This window comes from Mytilus trossulus, chromosome 1 (assembly GCF_036588685.1).
Source record: "Mytilus trossulus isolate FHL-02 chromosome 1, PNRI_Mtr1.1.1.hap1, whole genome shotgun sequence".
NCBI lineage: Eukaryota > Metazoa > Mollusca > Bivalvia > Mytilida > Mytilidae > Mytilus > Mytilus trossulus.
The window spans coordinates 90,178,596-90,201,038 of record NC_086373.1 but is presented as its reverse complement, the minus strand read 5'-3'; the positions used below and the strand labels follow the sequence as shown (position 1 = coordinate 90,201,038).

Here is a 22,443-nt window from a genome sequence, read left to right as displayed (position 1 = left end):
TTTTTTTATGTTAATTCCTCTTAGTTATGATATTTAATCGTGAAAATTTAAATGAAATGGTTACTATGTTTCAAAAAGACATAAACATGTTAAAATGAAAACAAGATAAGTGAAAACTTGAAATAAACAACAAATGAATTGAGTAGTAAAAGGGAAATAACCAACTATTTTAACTCAATGTCCATATTTGGAGCGGCCTTGGCTGACCCGGAAATAAAGCAAAACGCGGAAGAACCAGGAACTGGATACCACAAATTTATTAATGCACATCGATAAACCGTTATTCTCAATATATTAGATGTTACGAAAGGTAAAAGTATATGCTTGGAGCAAAAGATTTCACTGACACATTCATTTTATGCTCATTAATTTTTTTGATCAAATTGTCATTTCAACACCAAATCTTGAATTTTTGCTTTCACTTCATAACTTCTTCCTTCATGTCCTTAAGAAAAACCGAGTCACAAGACACAACAAACAATGCGTTAGTTAGAATTCATTTTATACTGACACAAACTGTGATCCAGGCAAGTCTCCATATTATAGTCGCCGTCAGCTGAAATTCGTAGCGGTTATCAATTAAAATAATCTAAACTATCAACCACGTTCACTCGAGATAAAGTTTTTCACATTCCCTTCATAAATCGCAAAAAGAAAAACCACTACTGACCTACCTTTTAAGTGATTGCACTGTGATAATCCTGACCTTCACATTTTCCAAGACTATTTCTCACTATTTTCAATGGTGGAATCCGCCATTGTTTTTTCCGGAAGTGTTCCCCTGGAGTTCAATTTCATAACATTTGCATAAAGCGCGGGAAACCGTATCACATCAATGAAAAGAACATTTCAGGAAACTGCGTAAATGACGAATTTCACATGTAAACAAATGATCCTCATAGAAACGAAGATGGCGGAATTACAATGGAAAACATTCTGGAAAATGTGAAGGTCAGGATTATTACAGTGCGATCACTTAAAAGGTAGGTCAGTAGTGGTTTTTCTTTTTGCGATTTATGAATGGAATGAGAAAAACTATATCTCGAGGGAACGCGGTTGATAGTTAAGATTATTTTTACCGATAACCGCTACGAATTTTAGCTGACGGCGACTATAGGCATTTACAATGTTTTCTTGTAGCTACTAATTTTACAATGTAGTTTTTTTTTTAATGAAAAATAAAACCTTGCTTCATGTTGCATGTTTTTTAACTTGTCAAGTGCGTAGCTTTAACATCAATTCAATCTAAGGCAAGTGACATGTGAAAGAGGACAATGTTCAGTTATTATTTTGGTGGAACATTTTGCTATAAATATGCATATTTGTGGGCAATCATATGTAATGGTGGTCATTTTGTTTACTTGTTAATTCTACTATTTATTTGGGGAAATTGGTTAATGATAGTATCACTTATAGTAACATAACTCTTTCTCCCAACACCAGCCATGTAATTATTGTTGTCGGGACTTCCTGCTTCTTGCATGTCTTGCAGTCCTGACCGGGCTTGTTGTGCCAAGGAACTATAAGTATGACATCATTCACCGAGTTCGAAGCAGTCTACACTTAGGATTTGAAATGAGCAGACAGTCATAATATAGTTTGGCTTGCAAATATGGAACTTTACAATAACAATTTGTACGACAAGAAGACTTATAGCCACCACCGTACATTTTTTTTTTTGTATGTTACTTGTATTCAACCATAATGTATGTCTTTAAATAAACATCTTGGTTTTATTTAAGTGTTTTACTTAGTTTGTCCAATAACCCAGAACTTGGGTAGACAACAGGAAAATGAAGCCAGTGGAAACTCCACTCCCGTTACACATATGATTATCAGCATGGTAGTCTATCAACAGTGTAAATACACAAGTGCAACAGTTGTATGATAACTTGACAATTTTCACTAGTACACATTTTTATGTATGTTCAATTTTATACTAATCTTTGTTCATTGTTTTTTCATAGACTACTTTCAAATAATACACTTTCCTATAAATTTCATGCGTCACTCACAATGCTGTAAGAACTGATTGTTTGATGACATTGTCTTCACGCATTGACCCTGGGTCTACCAGTGTAAATCATTCATAACAAAACAACTTGAGATTAGACTAATCGCCGTGCATCATCATGAATATCAAGTTTGATGTCACATGAGGAGCAGGATCTGCTTACCCTTCCAGAGCTTCTGAGATCACCCCTGGTTTTTGGAGGGGTTCTTGTTGCTCAGTATTTAGTTTTCCCCTCTCCAGGCATTGCTCAGGGCACACACTCCTTCAGTTCCATAGAGAAAACCAGGAAAAGTGACTTCACTTACTGATACTGATAAGACCTATATATATACCTTATAAGGTAGCACACCACAGATAGTTGTGTAGTTTCGTATTTTGGCCGCTGTGAATCTTTCAAATATGAGAGCTTGTGTGCAATGGATATTTGGATAGCTGATGATATGATTTTTTTTTCAATTATTAATGAAGTGAAATAGTGAATTAAAAATATGCTTTAAGCAGCTAGTATCAAATGGTGCAATTTGTTAAATTAAGCTAAGAAATATTGATGATAATTTATTCACTCACAAGTGAATAATTCCACCTCATTGAATCCATATTTTTGTGAACTTGATTCAAATTGGTGACCCTGAATTTGACAGCTAGTGGTGGACAAAGAAAAAAAAATAACATATTTTTACATACAATTTAAAAAGAATATTGTGTTTATACTTTATAATACAATAAATTGGCGAAACTTGTATATTTAAGCATGCAAGATATCTTGTTAAAGAGTACACCAGCATTCAGAAAACTACTATTCTTGTTTTGAATTGCCTTACACTTTTTGATATGAAACTGCTACTAAATCATTGTTATTATACATTGTATATGTTTTTAAGGTTTGAGAATCAGATATTTTTTGGAATGGGGAATCTCCTGAAGATTCTTATGAAAGATGAAACTTCAAAAGACGCAAAAGACGTATTTGTTGATTTTGAAAGTAAGTACAATGAAGTATTGGCTTTAATATCTATATAATCATGATAATAGAGTCTGAATAACATTTAAGTAAATAAAGGTAAACAATGTAGGTAACTGTGCTGTATGCATGCTTGAACTACATTAACTACAAACGATATAAATAACAATAGTTATTTTGCATGATTTCTTAAATTTCTGTGACAATTCTTTTAATACATACCAATTGACCACTTTCCAGTCACACAGGTTTTATTTGACCTTGACCTCATTTTCACGGTTCATTCCTCAGTGTTAAGTTTTTGTGTTTTGGTCTATTTTTGTCTAGCCTTCGACTTTAGTCTAAAAGCGAGACTAAGCGATCCTACATTCTGTTGTCGTCGGCGGCGTCAACAAATATTCACTCTGTGGTTAAAGTTTTTGAAATTTTAATAACTTTCTTAAACTATACTGGATTTCTACCAAACTTGGACAGAAGCTTGTTTATGATCATGAGATAGTATCCAGAAGTAAATTTTGTAAAAATGAAATTCCATTTTTTTCATGTTTTACTTATAAATGGACTTAGTTTTTTCTGCAGGGAAACATTACATTCACTCTGTGGTTAAAGTTTTTAGAATTTTAATAACTTTCTTAAACTATACTGGATTCCTAACAAACTTAGACAGAAGCTTGTTTATGATCATAAAATAGTATCCAGAAGTAAATTTTGTAAAAATAAAATTCCATTTTTTCCATATTTTACTTATTAATGGACTTAGTTTTTTTCTTCGTGGGCAATTACATTCACTCTGTGGTTAAAGTTTTTAGAATTTTAATAACTTTCTTAAACTATCCTTGGTTTGTACCAAACTTGGACAGAAGCTTGGTTATGATTATATTAAAGATAGTATCAAGAAGTAAATTTTGCAAAAAAGATAACTCCATTTTTTCTGTATTTTACTTTTAAATGGACTTAATTTTTCTGCAGTGAAACATTACATTCACTCTGGTTAAAGTTTTAAAGATTTTAATAACTTTCTTAAACTATCCTGGGTTTGTACCAAAATGGGACAGAAGCTTATTTATGATCATAAGATAGTATCCAGAAGTAAATTTTGTAAAAAGATAACTCCATTTTTTCTGTATTTTACTTTTAAATGGACTTAGATTTTCTTCCAGTTAAGATTATGTACAGTCTGCAGTTAAAGTTTTCAAAACATTATCAGATTCATTAAATATCCTAGATTTTTACCAAACTTGGACAGAAGCTTCTTACAATCATAAGATAGTATCAAGAGGAATATTTTCATTGATTTTTTGCCTCATTTTTTTTTTAGCCTGCGATCAACAGTTAACATAGGCGAGACACTGGGTTCCGCGAAACCCTTACAAATTTTTTCTTAAACTATAAGTAATAGGTCAACTATATTTGTTGTATGGAAGCATTGTTAGCTGTACATGTCTGCCTGGCATGGTTCATCTGACCTTGACCTCATTTTCATGGTTCATTGGTGTTTGTTTAGTTATCTTAGTTATCTTGGTTTATGTTAAGTTTATGTGACAGTTTTTAATAAAGCTTTATACTTAGGACTATCAACATAATATCAATGATTAGTAAAGAAGGTGGAACATTTCAGCATGTGCATTCTTGTCATATTTCAGTGGTTATAGTTAAGTTTTTTGTGTTTTGGTCTGTTTTTCTCATACTTTATGCTATAGGTTTACTATATTTGTTGTAGGGAATGATTGTAAGGTGTACATGTCTAGCGGGTAGATGTCACCTGACCGTGGCCTCATTTTCATGGTTCTGTGGTCAAAGTTAAGTTTTTGAGTTTTTGTCTTTTTTATCTAATACTATATGTCATAGGTCAACTATATTTGGTGTATGGAAATATTTTATGATCTATATGACGGTCCTGCAGGTTTTATTTGACCTGGACCTGGTTTTCACGGTTCCTTTCTCAGTGTTTAGTTTTTGTGTTTTGGTCTATTTTTCTTAAACTATAAGCAATAGGTCAACTATTTTTGTTGTATGGAAGCATTGTTAGCTGTACATGTCTGCCTGGCATAGTTCATCTCATTTTCAAAGTTCATTGATCAATGTTTAGTTTTCTTGGTTAATGGTAAGTTTATGTGACAGTCGTAATAAAGCTTTATATTTAGGTCTATCAACATAACATCAATGATTAGTAAAGAAGGCGAGACATTTCTGTGTGTGCACTCTTGTTATTATTTTTCAGTTATTTTTCATTAGAGGTTGATGATATCTCTAAATTTACACATACTACATAGTCAAAAGTATGCATGAGATAGTCTCTAACCTAATAGTGACTTACTTGTGTACATAATAAATCATATTTTAATTTGACTGCTACCCTGAAAATTTCCTCAAAATGACTTTACAAATTTAATGAAATGGTTTTCCTTAAACTTATTTTTTAGATGCACAACCCACAGAGGCTGAACGAACAGTTTATGATAAAGTAAAAATCGTTCTTGAAAAAAGTCAGACTATACTTAAAGATATACAGCAATACACAGGAGCAACCGAAGCAATTAGACAGGTTAGAAATTAGATTTATGTTGAACAAATATAACAAGACAAGTTTTATCCAAATCGATTTTTTATAACTTTGTAACTTTGTAGCCAAATTTCTCATCACTTGGCGTCCGTCTTCGTCGTTAACATTTTACATTTTGAACTTCTTCTAGAGAACCACTGAATGGAACGAAACCAAACATGGCATGAATGTTCCTTATGAGTTGCTGACCAAGTGCTGTTACTTTGTAGCTGATCCATCATCCAAGATGGCCATCAGCGGGGGACTTAGTTAAACATAGGACCCTATGGGAAATGAATACAAATGACTTCTTCTAGAGAACTGTTGAATGGAATGAAACCAAACATGGCATGAATGTTTCTTATGAGTCGCTGACCAAGTGTTGTTACTTTGTAGCCGATCCATCATCCAAGATGGCCGCCAGCGGAGGACTTAGTTTAACATAGGACACTATGGGAAATGCATACAAATGACTTCTTTTGGAGAACCGTTGAATGGAATGAAACCAAACATGGCATGAATGTTCCTTATGAAGTGCTCACCAAGTGTTGTTACTTTGTAGCCGATCCATCATCCAAGATGGCCGTCAGCGGGGGACTTAGTTTAACATAAGACCCTATGGGAAATGCAAACAAATGACTTCTATTAGAGAACCAATGAATGGAATAAAACCAAACATGGCATGGATATTCCTTATGAGGTGCTGACCAAGTGTTGTTACTTTGTAGCCGATCCATCATCAAAGATGGCCGCCAGCAGGGGACTTAGTTTAACATAGGACCCTATGGAAAGTACATACAAATGACTTCTTTTAGAGAACCATTGAATGGAATGAAACAAAACATAGCATGAATGTTCCTAATGAGTTGCTGACCAAGTGTTGTTACTTTGTCATCCATCAAACATCCAAGATGGCCGCCAGTGGGGGGACTTAGTTTAACATAGGACCCTATGGGAAATACATTTAAATTTCTTCTTTTAGGGAACCACTGAATGGAATGAAATCAAACATAGCAATAATGTTTCTTATGAGATGCTGACCAAGTGTTGTTACTTTGTAGCCGATCCATCATCCAAGATGGCCGCCAGCGGGGGGTTTAGTTTAACATAGGACCCTAGGGGAAATGCATACAAAAGTCTTCTTTTAGAGAACCACTGAATGGAATGAAACCCTACATAGCATGAATGTTCCTTATGAGGTGCTGACCAAGTTTTGTAACTTTGTAGCCAAATTTTATCTTTTTTTTATATGATTTCAAAAACCCAAGTAGAGTCAGGTGAGCGATTCAGGCTCTTGAGAGCCTCTAGTTTTAAAATAGATCTACCATCTTTTTTGTTAATTCTGGTTGGCTTTGATGCCAGTTGTTAGGGTACCATGTTTTGATGCAGACTGTTAGTTTGTGAACAAGAGAATGTGTAAGATAAACTAGAACATTGTAGTAAAAAATAAACATAAACTTTTGCTGTTAGTTAATTTGTGAATTTACTTTTCTACTTTTAAAAGACTATGTTATTGGCTCATACCTTCATGTATTGTGATACATTTAGATTGCATACATAATTAAACACATATATGTATGGTCAGATCATATGTTTTCGTACATCATATCTATTCGTAATGTGCATGCTTTTTCAAGGGAATTGTGACATCACAGTGCATTCTTAGTAGCACGAAAATCCATAAGATAAGAATATATTCATTTATTAAAATTTTCTAAAGTACTGAGAATTTATTTACTTGTAGGCTATATCTAATCCAAAATCAGATGATTTACAAGACAAGGCTTGGCAATCAGTATGTCCGCTTGTTGGAAAATTGAAAAATTATTATGAATTTTCCAATGAAGTAGGTAAGTAGTTTGTAATTGCAAGTCCAACATGTCCAACAGTTGGAAAGTTATAAAATTATGGTATGATTAATGAAAGGTTTATCTACTTCAAGGTTCTGTGGAATTTCGTAGTTTTAAGTTCACCGCTTGTATTGTTTGCAAACAATGTTTTGGAGAAAGACAAACATGTTGTGTTACCAACATCTTTATACTCAAAACCCCTTGATTTCAGTATTCATGTGAATTGTAATTGATTTTTATGTTGCATGTATTTATAACAAACCTTGAAATTTGAAATACATGAACATTTATATATAACAATTCATACATCTTAGCTGTATGTAAATAAACCAAGGTTTATGAGGGAACATTTAGTTTGTCCTTTACATAGGTCATCATACTAGTTATCATATGTATTTATGATTGTATATTTTTCAATTGTAATAGTAAAAAATAAGCTAATGTACCATATAAAGTATGAAAAGATACATAACATGAAATCTATTTAACAAAAAGACATCATGCAATGAAATATTGTTCAAAGAATTTTGATTTAAAAACTTAATTCTCAAACTGGAAAGGGGAGGTATTTGAATATCGAAGGGGACATTATTTTATTTTGGAAATGTATATAAGATGTTTTTTTTTAAACATTATGCTGTCAATGACAGCCCTTTTAACTGTAGTTATTTGATGAGCGAAACTAATTATGAGAAATGATATGATTACCGGTATATCAAATTTATGAAAAAATTACAGGATCACTACACTCTGAATGGATAACAGGAAGTAATACCAGGAAAGATTTTTTTTGGAACTGGAAATTCATTATAATTGCACATGCAAAACAATTTAATTGACACTATTCAATTACAGGGAAATGTCCAACTAATATACAACTTAATGATTTCATGATTATCAAACAGTAAAACAGGGGAGAATACCATGGGGCAACCAAAAATCATAAGTTGACAAAAAAAAAAGGCAAACACAAGAGCCTTAAAGGAACAGACCAACACAAGTCAACAAAACATTATAATACAAAAATAATTGTAGGATTGAACAAATAAAGATTAAACCAAAAACCAAAAGTAGTCATTTAGTCAAAATGAGTTTCTTTTTGTTTTATGTAATAACATTGTGAGAATAAGAGGAAAAGAAAAGAAGATATTAATGCTGAATTTCATTTCAGATGGAATTGTACAAGAATTACTTCAAGTGTTGTGTTCCAATGATTTATCCCCTAGAGAACATTTAGAGCAGCAGCAAGCTTTGTTTAGACAGTTCGCAGATATTTTAGATTTTGTACTTCGTTTTGATGATCTGAAGGTAAAGCTACACAATAGTATTGACAAAAACATGATGAAATCCCAATAGTTAGAAGAAAGGATTAGGGATACATGAATAAAATAAAAGGGGATGTTAAGTATAAGTGAATGAAACATCAAGCTAGACAACTATTAATACCATAAACTTCAACATATTGTTTAATCACAAATTCATGAAAAATCTGTTTATATATTACTGAAGAATCAATTTGATACGACTAAAAAATTGAAAATTTGGTTGTATATTGGTATCACGAGAGAGCCGTGGTGTAGTGGACTACTAATGCAAAGGTTCCTGGTTCGATTCCCGTTCGGGATGAAAATTTCAGGAACTCAATTTTCGGCTCTCCCTTGACACCATTTGCAAGTATGGTCTTGTGGAAACGAGGATAGTCTCTCAGAAGGGGACGATAAATGGGTGACCCGTGTTAAGAGAGAGCCATATCTCTTGCATGTTAAAGACACCCTGGTAGATTTAAAAAAAGAGTAGGCTAATGCCGCTACTAGGCAACACTCCCACCTGCAAAGAGGAAAGGGATTAATATAAGTTGCAAAACTTATTTCCCAATGCACTATAAATAAATATGTTAAAACTATCAGGTTGGCATGGTCGTCGTCGTCCTTGTCCGAAGACATTTGGTTTTCGCACTTTAGTATAAGTAAATAGAAATCTATGAAATTTTAACACAGGGTTAATGGCCACAAAAGGAAGGTTGGGATTGATTTTGGGAGTTTTGGTCCCAACAGTTAAGGAATTAGGGGCCAAAAAGGGCCCAAATAAGCATCTTGGTTTTCACACAATAACTTAAGTATAAGTAAATAGAAATCAATGAAATTTAAACACAAGGTTTATGCCCATTTAAGAAAGGTTGGGGTTAATTTTGGGAGTTAAGGTACCCACAGTTTAGGAATAAGGGGCCAAAAAGGGGCCCAATTAAGCATTTTTCTTGGTTTTCGCACCATAACTTTAGTATAAGTAAATAAAAATCTATGAAATTTAAACACAAGGTTTATGACCATGAAAGGAAGGTTGGGATTGATTTTGGGAGTTTTAACAAAAAATGAATCCATGGGGTTCTGAATCTAAAAATGTACTTAGAATTTTCATTATTGGCCCAGTTTTCAAGTTGGTCCAAATCGTGGTCCAAATTTAAACGTTGTTTTTATCAAAAATTGAATAATTGGGGTTCTTTGATATGCCAAATCTAACTGTGTATGAAGATACTTAATTTTTAGAGCAAGAGATATCTATTTGCACAATATTGCGCAATAGCAAGAAATTTTCAATTAGAGTTATCTTCTTTGTATATTCACTTTTACTACCAACTGATAATTAAAACAATTTTTACCATTCAGTGATAACAAGCACTTTTTTTACATTTTAATATGTTATGATGTATTTTAATGAGTAGTTATTGTTGCAAACTCCATTAGAAATTTGAATTTGAGATCAGTTTTTGGAATAAGGGAAAGGGGGATGTGGAAAAAAATTTGGGGGCGGGGGTTCAATTTTTCTCATTTCAGATAAATAAAAAGAAATTTTTTTCAAACATTTTTTTGAGAGGATTGATATTCAACAGCATAGTGAATTACTCAAAGGCAAAAAAAATAATTTTAAGTTCATAAGACCACATTCATTCTGTGTCAACTATTTAATCACAATCTAAATTTAAAGCTGAATCCAGCTTGAATGTTGTGTCCATGTTCCAGACCGTATGAGTATTTGAACCATACGCGTAGGATCTGGACCGTATGCGTACCTTTACAAAATACTCATACAGTCGGACCGTACGCGTACGGTCTGACTAATATTAAAAAGTTGGTCAAGTTTATTAGATCATACAAATGCATATATCAGATCATCATAACTTAACTATCAAATTAATATAAAAAAGTTCAATTGTAATTGAAACAATCATTTTATATTTTAACTTTTTTAATTCATGCTAATTAAATATGTTAATCTCTTGTATTAAGCATGTCGATCAGTAATACATTAACTGTATTATGAACACTGAAATTAAAGATTTCGGAAGTAAACATAATGTGGGGGGTCAATTTTTAGAATATTTAGCAAAAAATGCATATGCAAAGGAGCATGGATGAACTGCATACATGAAAATGTAAATAAACATTACGTTACTTGAATTAAGTCACCTTGGGCGAGAGTACCAAAATAGGATTCAGATATGCAATTAAACAAATACTTAATTTCAATTGTTCGTTTGTTCATTATATCTATTTAATTGTAATAAATTATCAATAACAATTTTTAAAACTAAAAATAAAGATTGTTTTAAAGATTGTTTTAATATAACCCATATGATCAAATAACATGTATGGTCAGCTCGTACTGAACTGTACGCATATTCTCATACGGTCTGACCGTGCGAGTATACGAATACTGTCCGGACCGTACATGTACGTCCAAATACTCATATGGTCGGGAACATCCATACTTGCCCCAACCATTCAGGGTTCAACCTCTGTGGTCGTATAAAGCTGTGCCCTGTGGAGCATCTGGTTAATTCTAGGTCTGTTTTGAATAGCATACTTGATTCCGAAGATAATCATTATATTTATCAAAACTTGCAGTTAATAATTATTTTTTTCCCTCTGTTGTTAAATGTTTGAAGCAATTTTTTTTAATTTCCATAGTTTTGATGAATATCAATTGAAGCCAGATATTTAGATATACATATGAAAATTATCTATTTCAGATGACCAACCCCTCCATACAGAATGATTTTAGTTATTACAGAAGAACATTAAGTAGGATGAAATTGGCAAATGAGGTATGTATGCATTTCCTTGATATGAACTGAAATACTTTTAACCTGATAAAATAAAATATTTGAAAAACACATGTATCTTAAATTTATAAGGTTATGTAACCAGTTAGTTGTGGTTACCACAAGATAATTCCTTTTTGAATATTCATAACAATCACAACTTTTGTTTGGGGAATTTGATATAACAGGTTTTTACCAGTAGGATCTCACTATATATATACTTGCTTTGTAGATTAAAAAAAAATGCAGTATTTAATAAATTTTATACTCAATCAATTGTGAATTTTGAAAGGAATAAGATGCTGTAAAATTATCCTTGTTTAATGACTGTAAATTAAAAGTCAACATCAATGAGACAGCAATTCACAATTCCATGTCAATGAACAATTGATATGCATGATTATCAAGTAATTGTCAATGTTTTTATGCCCCACCTACGATAGTAGAGGGACATTATGTTTTCTGGTCTGTGCGTCCGTTTGTCTGTTTGTCCATTTGTCTGTTTGTCTGTTCATTTGTTCGTCTGTTCATTCGTTCGTCTGTCCAGTTTCAGGTTAAAGTTTTTGGTTGAGGTAGTTTTTGATGAAGTTGAAGTCCAATCAACCTGAAACTTAGTATATATGTTCCTTATGATATGATCTTTCTTAGTTTAATGTCAAATTAGAGTTCTGACCCCAATTTCACGGTCCACTGAATATAGAAAATTATAGTGCAAGTGGGGCATCTGTGTACTTGGGACACATTCTTGTTTTGTATACTACAGCTGTATTTTATGTTTTTCAGGAACATATAGTTGAAAATATAGTGTCTAATGAAATGGCAAATAGAATAGCTTTGTTTTATGCTAATTCTACACCTATGTTAAAAGTTTTAAGTGAAGCTACAACAAAATTTGTATCAACACATAAAGACTTACCAGTAGAAAATACAACAGATTGTTTGAGTACAATGGCAGATATATGTAAAGTAATGATTGAATCTCCGTAAGTACATTGACAGATAAAGCTCCATATTAAGGACTGTACTTTGACCAATAATTGTTTACTTTGATAAGTTGTGACTTGGATGGAAAGTTTTCTCATTGGCACTCATACCACATCTTCTTATATCTACATGTGAAGTCATTATTGGAACTTTCAAAAGTACCAAGGCAGATAAATGTCACATAAGGAGAAGTGGTATGGTTTCCAATGAGACATCTATTCACTGAAGACAAAAGAATGTGTATGCAAGCAACTTAAGGTAACCATTATCTTCAATAATGATAAAAAAAAACTTGTTAAGTAAGCTATAAAAAGCACTGGCATGATAAAAAGGTTGAACAATTCAAACTATAAAAACAATGACCTTATCAGATGATCTTTGCTGAAATGATAAACAAAAAACAAAAATGGCAGACATCAACCAATTACAATCATTGAATCCCAGGCTCCTAACTTACATCAGGTACATTAAGAATATGGTAGGTTTAAACATGTTATATGGGTGCAATCCTAAAAAAATATCCAACCTGGGTCATTGGTGTAACAGCCAAACATAAGAACAAACTGTTAATGTCAGTTGGAAAAGGCTGAACTCATTATTGGTTCACAGAACACAAGAAAAAGTATCAAAAAGGGAAAAAAAAGTATGGATCCAAGAGCACAGTTACTTAAAGCTAATTTAAAGCAATTTACATCTGACAATTAAAAATAACGGTTTTCCAAGATTAAATATCCATCTGTGCACATCCAGCGAATTGAGTGTATAGATGTAAAAAAAAAGTCTTGAGAAAAGTAATGGAAGGATGTTTGACAACAACTGTATGATTATAAAATTGAGAATGGAAATGGAGAATGTGTCAGAGACAACAACCCGACCATAGAGCAGACAACAGCCAAATTATATATGTTCTTGATTCATTGAAACAAATGAAAACCAAGAAAGTTGTAATTCCAAGATGAAAAAAATCTTACATTATTCATCGTTGAAAACAGTCATGTTAAATTGGCTTTATAATTTCAACAAACTCATTAGTCCAAATTATACTTAATAATAATACCTATTACTTTTTTATAGGGAATTTACATCACGCTTCCAAAGTGTAGAGACCAAATTATTCTGTTTACGTGTAATGGTTGGAGTGATCATACTTTATGACTATGTTCATCCTGTTGGTGCTTTTGCTAAGGGTTCATCAATAGATGTAAGTTCTACTAAACAGTGTCCATAAAATAAATGTAATGTGGAATACATCTTGCTGACCACACATCTTTCTGGGACTCTTTCCAGTGATTAAGGGCTTACCATATATTACAGAAATTCTACTTTTTTTTGTTTTTGTTGAATTGCTTTTTCATTGAAAACTGGTTTATTTAAAAAAAATAACATACATAAAACAAAAACTGAAAAACCTGAGGATATGTTTGATTTTTTTATGCCCCCTTCGTTGCAGGAGCATTATATGTTACCCTTGTCCAGCTGTGCATATGTAAATCACAAATTTGGTTTTGGTTGACATCATCTGTGTCCCATTTATTTCTTCTCAATATAGAAAACTATTACTAATCAGAAATTAACCCTTTCACTGATAAGCTGCCCTGACAGAAATTACCCTGAGACATTGTGACACAAGTGGGAGAACTTCATATTGAATATCATTAAAAACTTATCTGTTATTATTTATGCCTTATTTTACTTGCTTACACCATGGACATTGTTTTGTCTATGTTTATTTTATTTTTTTTGTCAGATAAAAATGAAATCTACTATTTTTTTGGCATTGAAATACAATCCACATTATTTAAGAACTTATCATAAATTTCTAACCCAAAAGTATGAACATTTTTATGAGGTTTTATAAATTCCTCTGACAATCTAAACTAGTCAGTTTCCAGTGGTTCTGAACATAAAACAGCATTTTATGTCAAAATAGTTTACTAGTCTGGCTTTATAAATACTTTCAAAGAAAATGTTCCCTTATTTCAAATTCCAAAACAATGTGTAAATTTCAGTTGAATTTGACCTGATTTTCAACTAACAGAAGTGCCATGTTTGCACGTTCATAAAGGCTAAAAACAAAGAAAGATAACTTCAATTTGCAATGTTTTCAGTAGGACATATAAATGAAGTATGCTGATCTGCGGTAAACTGGGACTTAGCGTCAAATTCTGATAGGTAAATCCCGGTTTACCAGGAAATTTTACCTAAATGGCTTATATATTTTTATCTTTGAGCAACGATCAGTTATATTACATTTTTAACCGGATTTTTGTGACAAAAATGCCAGTTATTGATTTGGGGATGTACGGCTGGCGGCCGGGCGGCAATCAAATGTTGTCCATGCATTAAAGCTTCTCAAATTTTCATATAGGTATTGTTACTGATGACAAAATGGAGGTCAAGTTCAATAATGACGATTTTCACTTTGTTGCATTTACTTGAACCACTTGAACTTGAAGCTTATTGAACCATTCAACCTAAGCTTTTCAGACTACAAAATGGAGGTCAAATTTGATATTGACGATTTTCACTTTCACCATTCATCAGTAATGGTTCTTGTGATATTGCCAGGACACAAATAAATGTTAATAAATCCGGTTTGCTGTCGTTGTGACAGCCTCTTCTTTAACTTATCATGAATTGTATTTTTAATAGATAAAAGGTTCCATAAAAGTTCTGAAGGACCAAGAACAAAGACGAGTGGAAGGTTTATTAAATGCTTTAAGGTATGATACATTTATTTAATAAACAATGGTTAAAATATATTTTGAATGCACAATATGTGCATCTCCCCTGTTTATGATTCTATTAACTTTTTTTACTGTAAAATATTATGCACACTTATCAGCAATTAAAGACAGTCACAGTTTTTTACAGGGCCTCTATGGTTGCCTGGCCCTATGGTTGGATCAGAATCCAAGGCTATATAAGCCTTTACTTATATAGAAAATTTTCATTATTCACACCAAATCTTTATGTATTTGATTTATGTCTATCCTGTGAGATATGTCAAATAAAATGAATGCTCAATTACAAAATATATCAACTTTTCTCAATTTGTTTCTAATAAAACACTTTGATTTGAAAAAATACCTTTCCACACTGTAAAGATATGTATTTAAAAAATACAAATGTATATATATAAAAATATTTATTTTTAGTTTATATTAACCATTACCATCACATCTCAAAGTTGAGAGTTAGGCTGTGGGATTCTTTATTGGTTAATACTATGATCATAACTGACTATTCAGTACATAAGATAGGAGGATAGCAATTGTTTACATGAAGCAAAAACTGCTCTAACTACCTCAGAGTTCAAAAGATGCTCAAAAACTTTGCTCAAATATGTTATTTTATCTTCCTCAATATATGTGTAAAGTCATACTTTCTGTTCACACCATGCAGTTAAGTGATTGTTGTCACTGCTAGTGAACAAAGTTAAAATTGTGTAGAACTTTTATGACTTATTTCACATGCAATCTTGCCAAAAAAATGATAAGAATCTAACATTTGTGAAAAATTTGATAACTGTGGCAATGGAAGTGATTTACTTTTAAAACTATTTTACTTGTCTCTTTCAGGTATACAACTTTACATTTAAATGATGAATCTACACCAAAAACAATCAAGTCCATGTTAGCCACCAATTAATTTTATAGTGCTATATGTCATGTGATTGTCATGTGATTTACAACGATAGAAAAACAATGTGATGTGATGTAATGTTTTGTTGTTTGTTATACCTTTTTATAGAAATTATATGCATATTTGTTAAGATTTTCATATTTTGTATGAGCTATTTTGTAAACTTTTTTTCAAATGCTTTATCTTTTTCTGTAATATTTCAGAGTAGTAATTTTTATTATTATGAATTGTTTATGTTTAAAGCTGTTTTGCTCATTGGAGATGGAAAAAAATAACTGTTAGTAGCAATATGTTAAGTTTGTTCTTAAAACTGTAAAACCGGTGTTGCGTTTATTACACTGATTTGAGAATAATCATACTTTAATGGACTTTTTTTTTCTTTTCTTCATTTTCTTTGACCAGCTTTTATATAATAGTTGCCCTCAATAATATTGATAAGATTTAAAGCACATCAAGGGTTGTTTACACAATGAAAAACCTATTTGGTCAGTATGCCATTATTCTACCTTTATGATCTGTCTGTTTTTCAAAGTTTTTAATTATTTGGCTATAAGTTTATCCAATTTTGTATAAGTGACAGATAAATTGTTTATTCTTTAAAAAACAATAAAACATAAGTACAAAGAAACATACAATACATATTAAAACATGCAATAGTATGTGAAAAAAGCTGCAGTTTTATTTTAAAGGCAGTTTTGCATAGCCGCTGTGGATGATCTCTGTCTACACGGTAAATCTTTTTATATATTTAGTAAAATACCAAATATTTGAAGAAACAAAATACATTTTGATATGTTTTTCACATGCAAATGTAGTTTTTCGAACATACACTAATTTGATGATTTATCTGAGATTTTTTTACCAGAGACAGATTAAAATCTTTTGAAAGTAATTGGTGAATTGTATGATATTTACTATATTCACTGATGATACAATAAAACTAAAATGATAAATCTAATTAAATGGCCAGACAACTTTTTTGTGTGTCTATGAGTTGCTGTCTCATTGGCATACCTAGATCTCATTTTTTTTATTTTTTTTAAACGACTGACATAATTTGCTATAGCAATCTTTGGTACTTGACATGAATCTTAATAATATTTCACTCTCAAACCATTCTGAGAAATAAACATGATTGATATTGTATGGTAAAATCTGGAGAGAGCAGACAGCTTATAACAATCACTGGAATATATGTTGTGGATTTTGTTTTGCTCAAGGACCACTTATTTCTTAACCAACCAGATAACTGCAATTATTTGTGCCATAGATGTTGTAAACTCATCTGTTTTTGTGTCTAGAGATAGAATATGGAATCATTTATTTATAGACTGAAATATTTTAGATAGATAGTCAAATAACACATCAATACACAGTCAACCAATGGCAAAAGAAAAGATAACAAAATAAAATTACAAGCTTATTTTAAATGATTGGTATAGAAGAAAAACAATACTTTCATTATACTAAGATGATTTATAAAACAACTTCAGTGCACTCATGAATATAACATATTTGATTTTTCTAGACATATTAGATGCACGTTATTAATCAGGGTTTTAACTAATAGTTGCTCATGCTATGAGAGATCTGTTTGTGTGTGAATCTGCTGCTTCATGATGATATATGTTGTTATTGTGCTGAAAATTCATCATTTGGATGTGTGGAATTGTACTTCATTTTGCTTTGTTTACTTTTTTGTATACTTGAAATGGAATTTTTAAACATTTGACTTTTGTAAAAATGTTTACTCACCTCTAGGGACATTTTTCTGCTGGACCAATTTTAAAATGTTTATGAAAGAAATATAAGATTCAAATTCTTTAATTTCTTCACACTTTTCTAACCAACTAAGTTTAATAATTTTTTAATTTTTTAAATAAAACAACTTTTGAAGCTTTTTGTTGGTATACAATCTAATTTGATATGTATATGACTTAAAACTATCTTTTTTGTGTGTTGTCCTAAAGCCCTTTTTGTATCACAATGAATCATTGTTGACTATGTTGCTATATTTTCCCAAATATCAGCAACCAATTTAGAAATATCTTAGTGTTTTAGTATGTGCTTTGTAATCAAGACATTGAAATGTTATGTATGATAAATATTATGACAAAAGATGCATTTATAACCTTCAAGTTTCATAGTAGAGTTGAGATTTTAAGTAATTAAGGGCCATTTATGTTAAGATAATATTTAATCATAGTGTTTTCATAAATATCTTTGGAGAGCACTGAAGTTTACTGCAAGCATATATTTTCCAAAAAAGAAAAAGAAAACAAAAATAATGCATAATATACAAAATTAACAGGTCTTCCCTCTAGGATCCAAGAAGATTATGGCATGTGATGTTGCAAGCCCAAACCATTGCTAGCATTCAGAAAGTTGTCTTCCAAATGAAACATTTGAAACACTTTGTTCTGATATCAATATTTTTTCAAATTTGTTAGAACATATCCTTTTATAAACAGAGTTCTGTATAAAAAGCAGGTTAATGCCATTCTACACTGCCTAATGTATAGTTTTAATAAATTTATTTTTTAGTTGTGTTCATATTTCTGAGGGATCATAATCAGAGAAAATCTTTATCAGAGTAAATATAATACATTTGATATGATAGGGTAGGAACATATGTGCCACACACAATTTTTCACTACTTTCTGTATAATTTTATTTTATAGTCTTTTAAACATTTTATATTTTGTATATGGAATAATAAACTAAACAAACTCACAGTCACATCATATTAAAGTGTATTGTGATAATATTCAAATTAAGGGTATATCCACAAATGTAATGTCATTACAATGGTTTTTAAATTAGGTCATATTGTAAACTTGTCTAATATTTTGCTCCTTGCACTTTACCAATTTGGGTTTTAAAGAATCTTTTTGACTAAAATATTTTCCCTATCAAAGACTCAATTTTCTTTTTCGTCTGTGAGAGTATAAGCATGTTATAACATTTTGTATTCTTTTTTCAAACAACTGTTTTTAGTCAATTAAACCTGTACACACGAAATATCAATTACTGTTTGTATCCATTGATGTATGGGAATAAATATTTTGGTGGTCAGCTGAACCTTCACAATGAATTAGATTGATTTTATATATTTATCAAAATGTATACCTTTTGACTAGACACCTATAAGATCCCTTGGATAATTTGGTCATAACATGTTAAAAGCAAGGGAACAGATACTACTTGGTAACAAGTAATGCAAGTTTCGTATAATTCATTTCAGTTATATGAATGCCAGTTTCTTATGATTAATTTCAGTAATGTGTTATTTTAAATGCCACACATTGTTTTAACCAGTATTGATAGATGTCTACTAAGAATGTAAGAGATGGTAATATAATTTTATAAATTAGTGTAACTTATAACCACTATAACCATATGTGTACATAAATTATTGACATTCCAATATCCAAAAACATATTTAAACCATTCCAATCAAATTTAATATATTTTGTAATAAAAATCCATTTGTAACATTACCTTTTTATTTATTACTTTATGTAAGTACAAACATGTATCATATTCCTACTTTGAAATTTCTTTAAAAACACTAAAAACCTCAGGAAATAAGAGTTCTATTGCTTTTCTTAAAGTTGACAACTTAAAGAGAAGTTTTGCTGTTCGAGAGGAGTATTAGTTTTGATAATGCCAAACGGCCTGAAATTATTTTTTGCAACTGACATATCTTTGTTTTTTGCTGGCAGTCATTTTGTATGCTACAAGATATATCATAGAAGTGAGCTTTGTAGACATAAGCATAAGACATAGAGTGATTCATTTGTTTACAATCTGATGCCCGGTCAGTTTATTCTGTAAAAGGAAATATTTCACATTACCAAACACAGCCATCCGTCATAGAACATATGTTTTAATATGGTATTACCGGTATAATGTGCCAAATATTACTGACTGGAATAATGACAAGAGTTTTATTGGTAAATTCTTAAATGTAGCAGATACATGATTTGTTGATGTGGATAAATGTTTTAACTCTTTATTGGAATTATAGTATTCCAAATTTTCTTGTAAAATGAAACTTAATAGAGTAGTGAGGTTCATATTTCAAATTTTTAAAAATCCAACAGTTGTCATAATTAATTTGTTTTGTCCTTATATATTGAGTCGATTTTGGTTTATAAATGCATAATGGTTTTTGATTTTGAATGGCCTACTTTTTTTACGGGATTATGATCATGTAGATATTGCACTGAAAATAGTGTTGTTATAGATCAATCATGTGTTCTTTTGAAAAAAATATAGAGCCGTGTCATGTTGCATGCAAGGGCTTTTTTATTGAAAAGAAACTACTAGTTTTTCTATTACATTTATAGGACAAATTTGCAAGAGAGAAACTCTTACATTTGCAGTTGTTAAATTTAAGTATTTGTTTGCTGCTGGGTGTAGATCCTATATGTACTTATATTTCAAAGTAATATTAAAAAATAGAAAAACAGATTTTTAAAAACAGATAGTGTTCAAATGGTATGTAGTTGTTGAAAATAATTTTTAACACAGTATGCTAATACATGTATTCCAAAATATTTCAAAAGTAATATTAAAAATGTAAAAATATTTCAAAATTAATATTTAAAATGTACAAAAACATATGTTTTAGATACAAATACAGTGTTTGAATGGTATATAGTTAAGAAAATAATTTTAACATAGCAATTATATCATTAATATATCATTAAATGTCTTGTTTTTCTGTTATGAAAAAAAATATGTCAGTATTGAACACTCAAGTAAATCAGTTCTCGTCTTTCTATGCAAAACCTTTGTATTAAATATATAAAAATTCTATTGCTGAATCTTCATTATGGATTTAAAATCATTGCATAATTATTCAATATGAAAACTTGTTATGTCCCTTTGACCCTTAAATCCAACTGCAGCTCTGATCAATGTCAAATGTAACTTACATTTATTTTTTTAAGTGCAGTAGATCTTGTTCAAGCTGTGCAAGTTTTCAAATAACACAAATCCATTTTGCTAGTTTTAGTTTATGATTTGAAATTGATCAGCATAGCAGAATGAAGAGATTTTCCAAGAGATTATCTGTATAACTGATACAACAGGTGTTGAAATTTTAGGGTTCAGTTAAAGATTTTACAACTCATGGGGCCAAATAGAACTTACAAAAATATTTTCTATTAATATTAATAATAGACCATATATCAGATGGGACCACAACAGAAAGCATAAAAAAATAAATACTTATAAAGTTATTAATAGACTACACAAAGGATGGGACCATAGCAGAAATTACCAAATAATATTTATCAAGTTCAAATTAATTTTTGAAATATCCTCCTACAATATCTATCTCTGATCTAACAAAAGCACATTGATTGACAATACTACCCCTCCTGTATGTTTGATAGAACAGATTACTGCTTTGTTTGTCTATATTTTTACCAATTTTTACAAAAGTTGGATGCAAAAAGAAGAATTGATTTACTATTAGATCTACATCTGATGAATTTTTGTTGTGTTACAAATATAATGTGTAGCTGGCTTTTCATCTACTGTAAATTATGACATTAAAGCCATTGGACTGTATTATGTGTTCTATTATTATTTTTAACAAGATGAACATTCTGTTCTGATTGCATTCATATTTATTGTTTCTGAGTGCATATAAAATGTGACTTTGTTTGTTGGTTGTCTTTGACTTCATCTTCATGGTTCAGTGACTGCTTTATAAAAAACTACAGTTGTTTTTCAGGATTTTTTTCGCATTTGAATATTTGGTATATAAATTCATAGCATGGTATACATGTCCGTCAGACAAGGTTTACATGACCATAACTATAACAAAGGTTGCAACTCTCTCAGGCAAAATTTACCTCAGGCAATTTGTCCAGTCTGTTGAAGCCTGTTTTGGGTTAGGTGCTCTTTCACAACTTAAATTAACTAGTTTACCTGAAATTTAAGAAACATTAGTGCTCCCCAATAGGAATCAAACTTACATAAAAATAGCAATAAAAATATGTTGTATAATTGCCAATGAGAATACTATCCACCCGAGAAGAAAAACTGAGATGTAAACAATTATTGGAACTTTTGAATTGTTTTCTTCTTCAATATAAACAAACCCAGTGCCTATTTCATATGCTTACTTAATTGGGCTATACTGAAGTAAGGCTTTGGGGAAATAGATTGTCAATAGAATGTTGACAACAAATTACAGAAATGGTTCATCAGAGAAACTGCAATGGTCAAGCTTTGGTACAGAGACAAAGGAAACAGATTTATAAAAGGTTAGTATGGTGACATTAATATTGCAAGCTTCTTTATTTATTGATCTAGAAATAGGAACATTTG

At 30.9% G+C, this 22,443-nt stretch overlaps 1 protein-coding gene across 1 annotated transcript; it reads left to right on the top strand.

Annotated features, from left to right (window-relative positions):
- Window positions 1-167: 167 nt before the first annotated feature.
- On the top strand, window positions 168-21,678 carry LOC134690003 (CYFIP-related Rac1 interactor B-like). The gene is made up of 10 exons (XM_063549977.1): window positions 168-310; window positions 2,896-2,996; window positions 5,399-5,520; window positions 7,262-7,367; window positions 8,539-8,675; window positions 11,395-11,469; window positions 12,250-12,449; window positions 13,525-13,651; window positions 15,103-15,173; window positions 16,032-21,678. The coding sequence occupies exons 2-10, from the start codon at window positions 2,921-2,923 to the stop codon at window positions 16,099-16,101; spliced, it is 984 nt and encodes a 327-aa protein (XP_063406047.1). The 5' UTR covers window positions 168-310; window positions 2,896-2,920; the 3' UTR covers window positions 16,102-21,678.
- The last annotated feature ends 765 nt before the right edge of the window (window positions 21,679-22,443 follow it).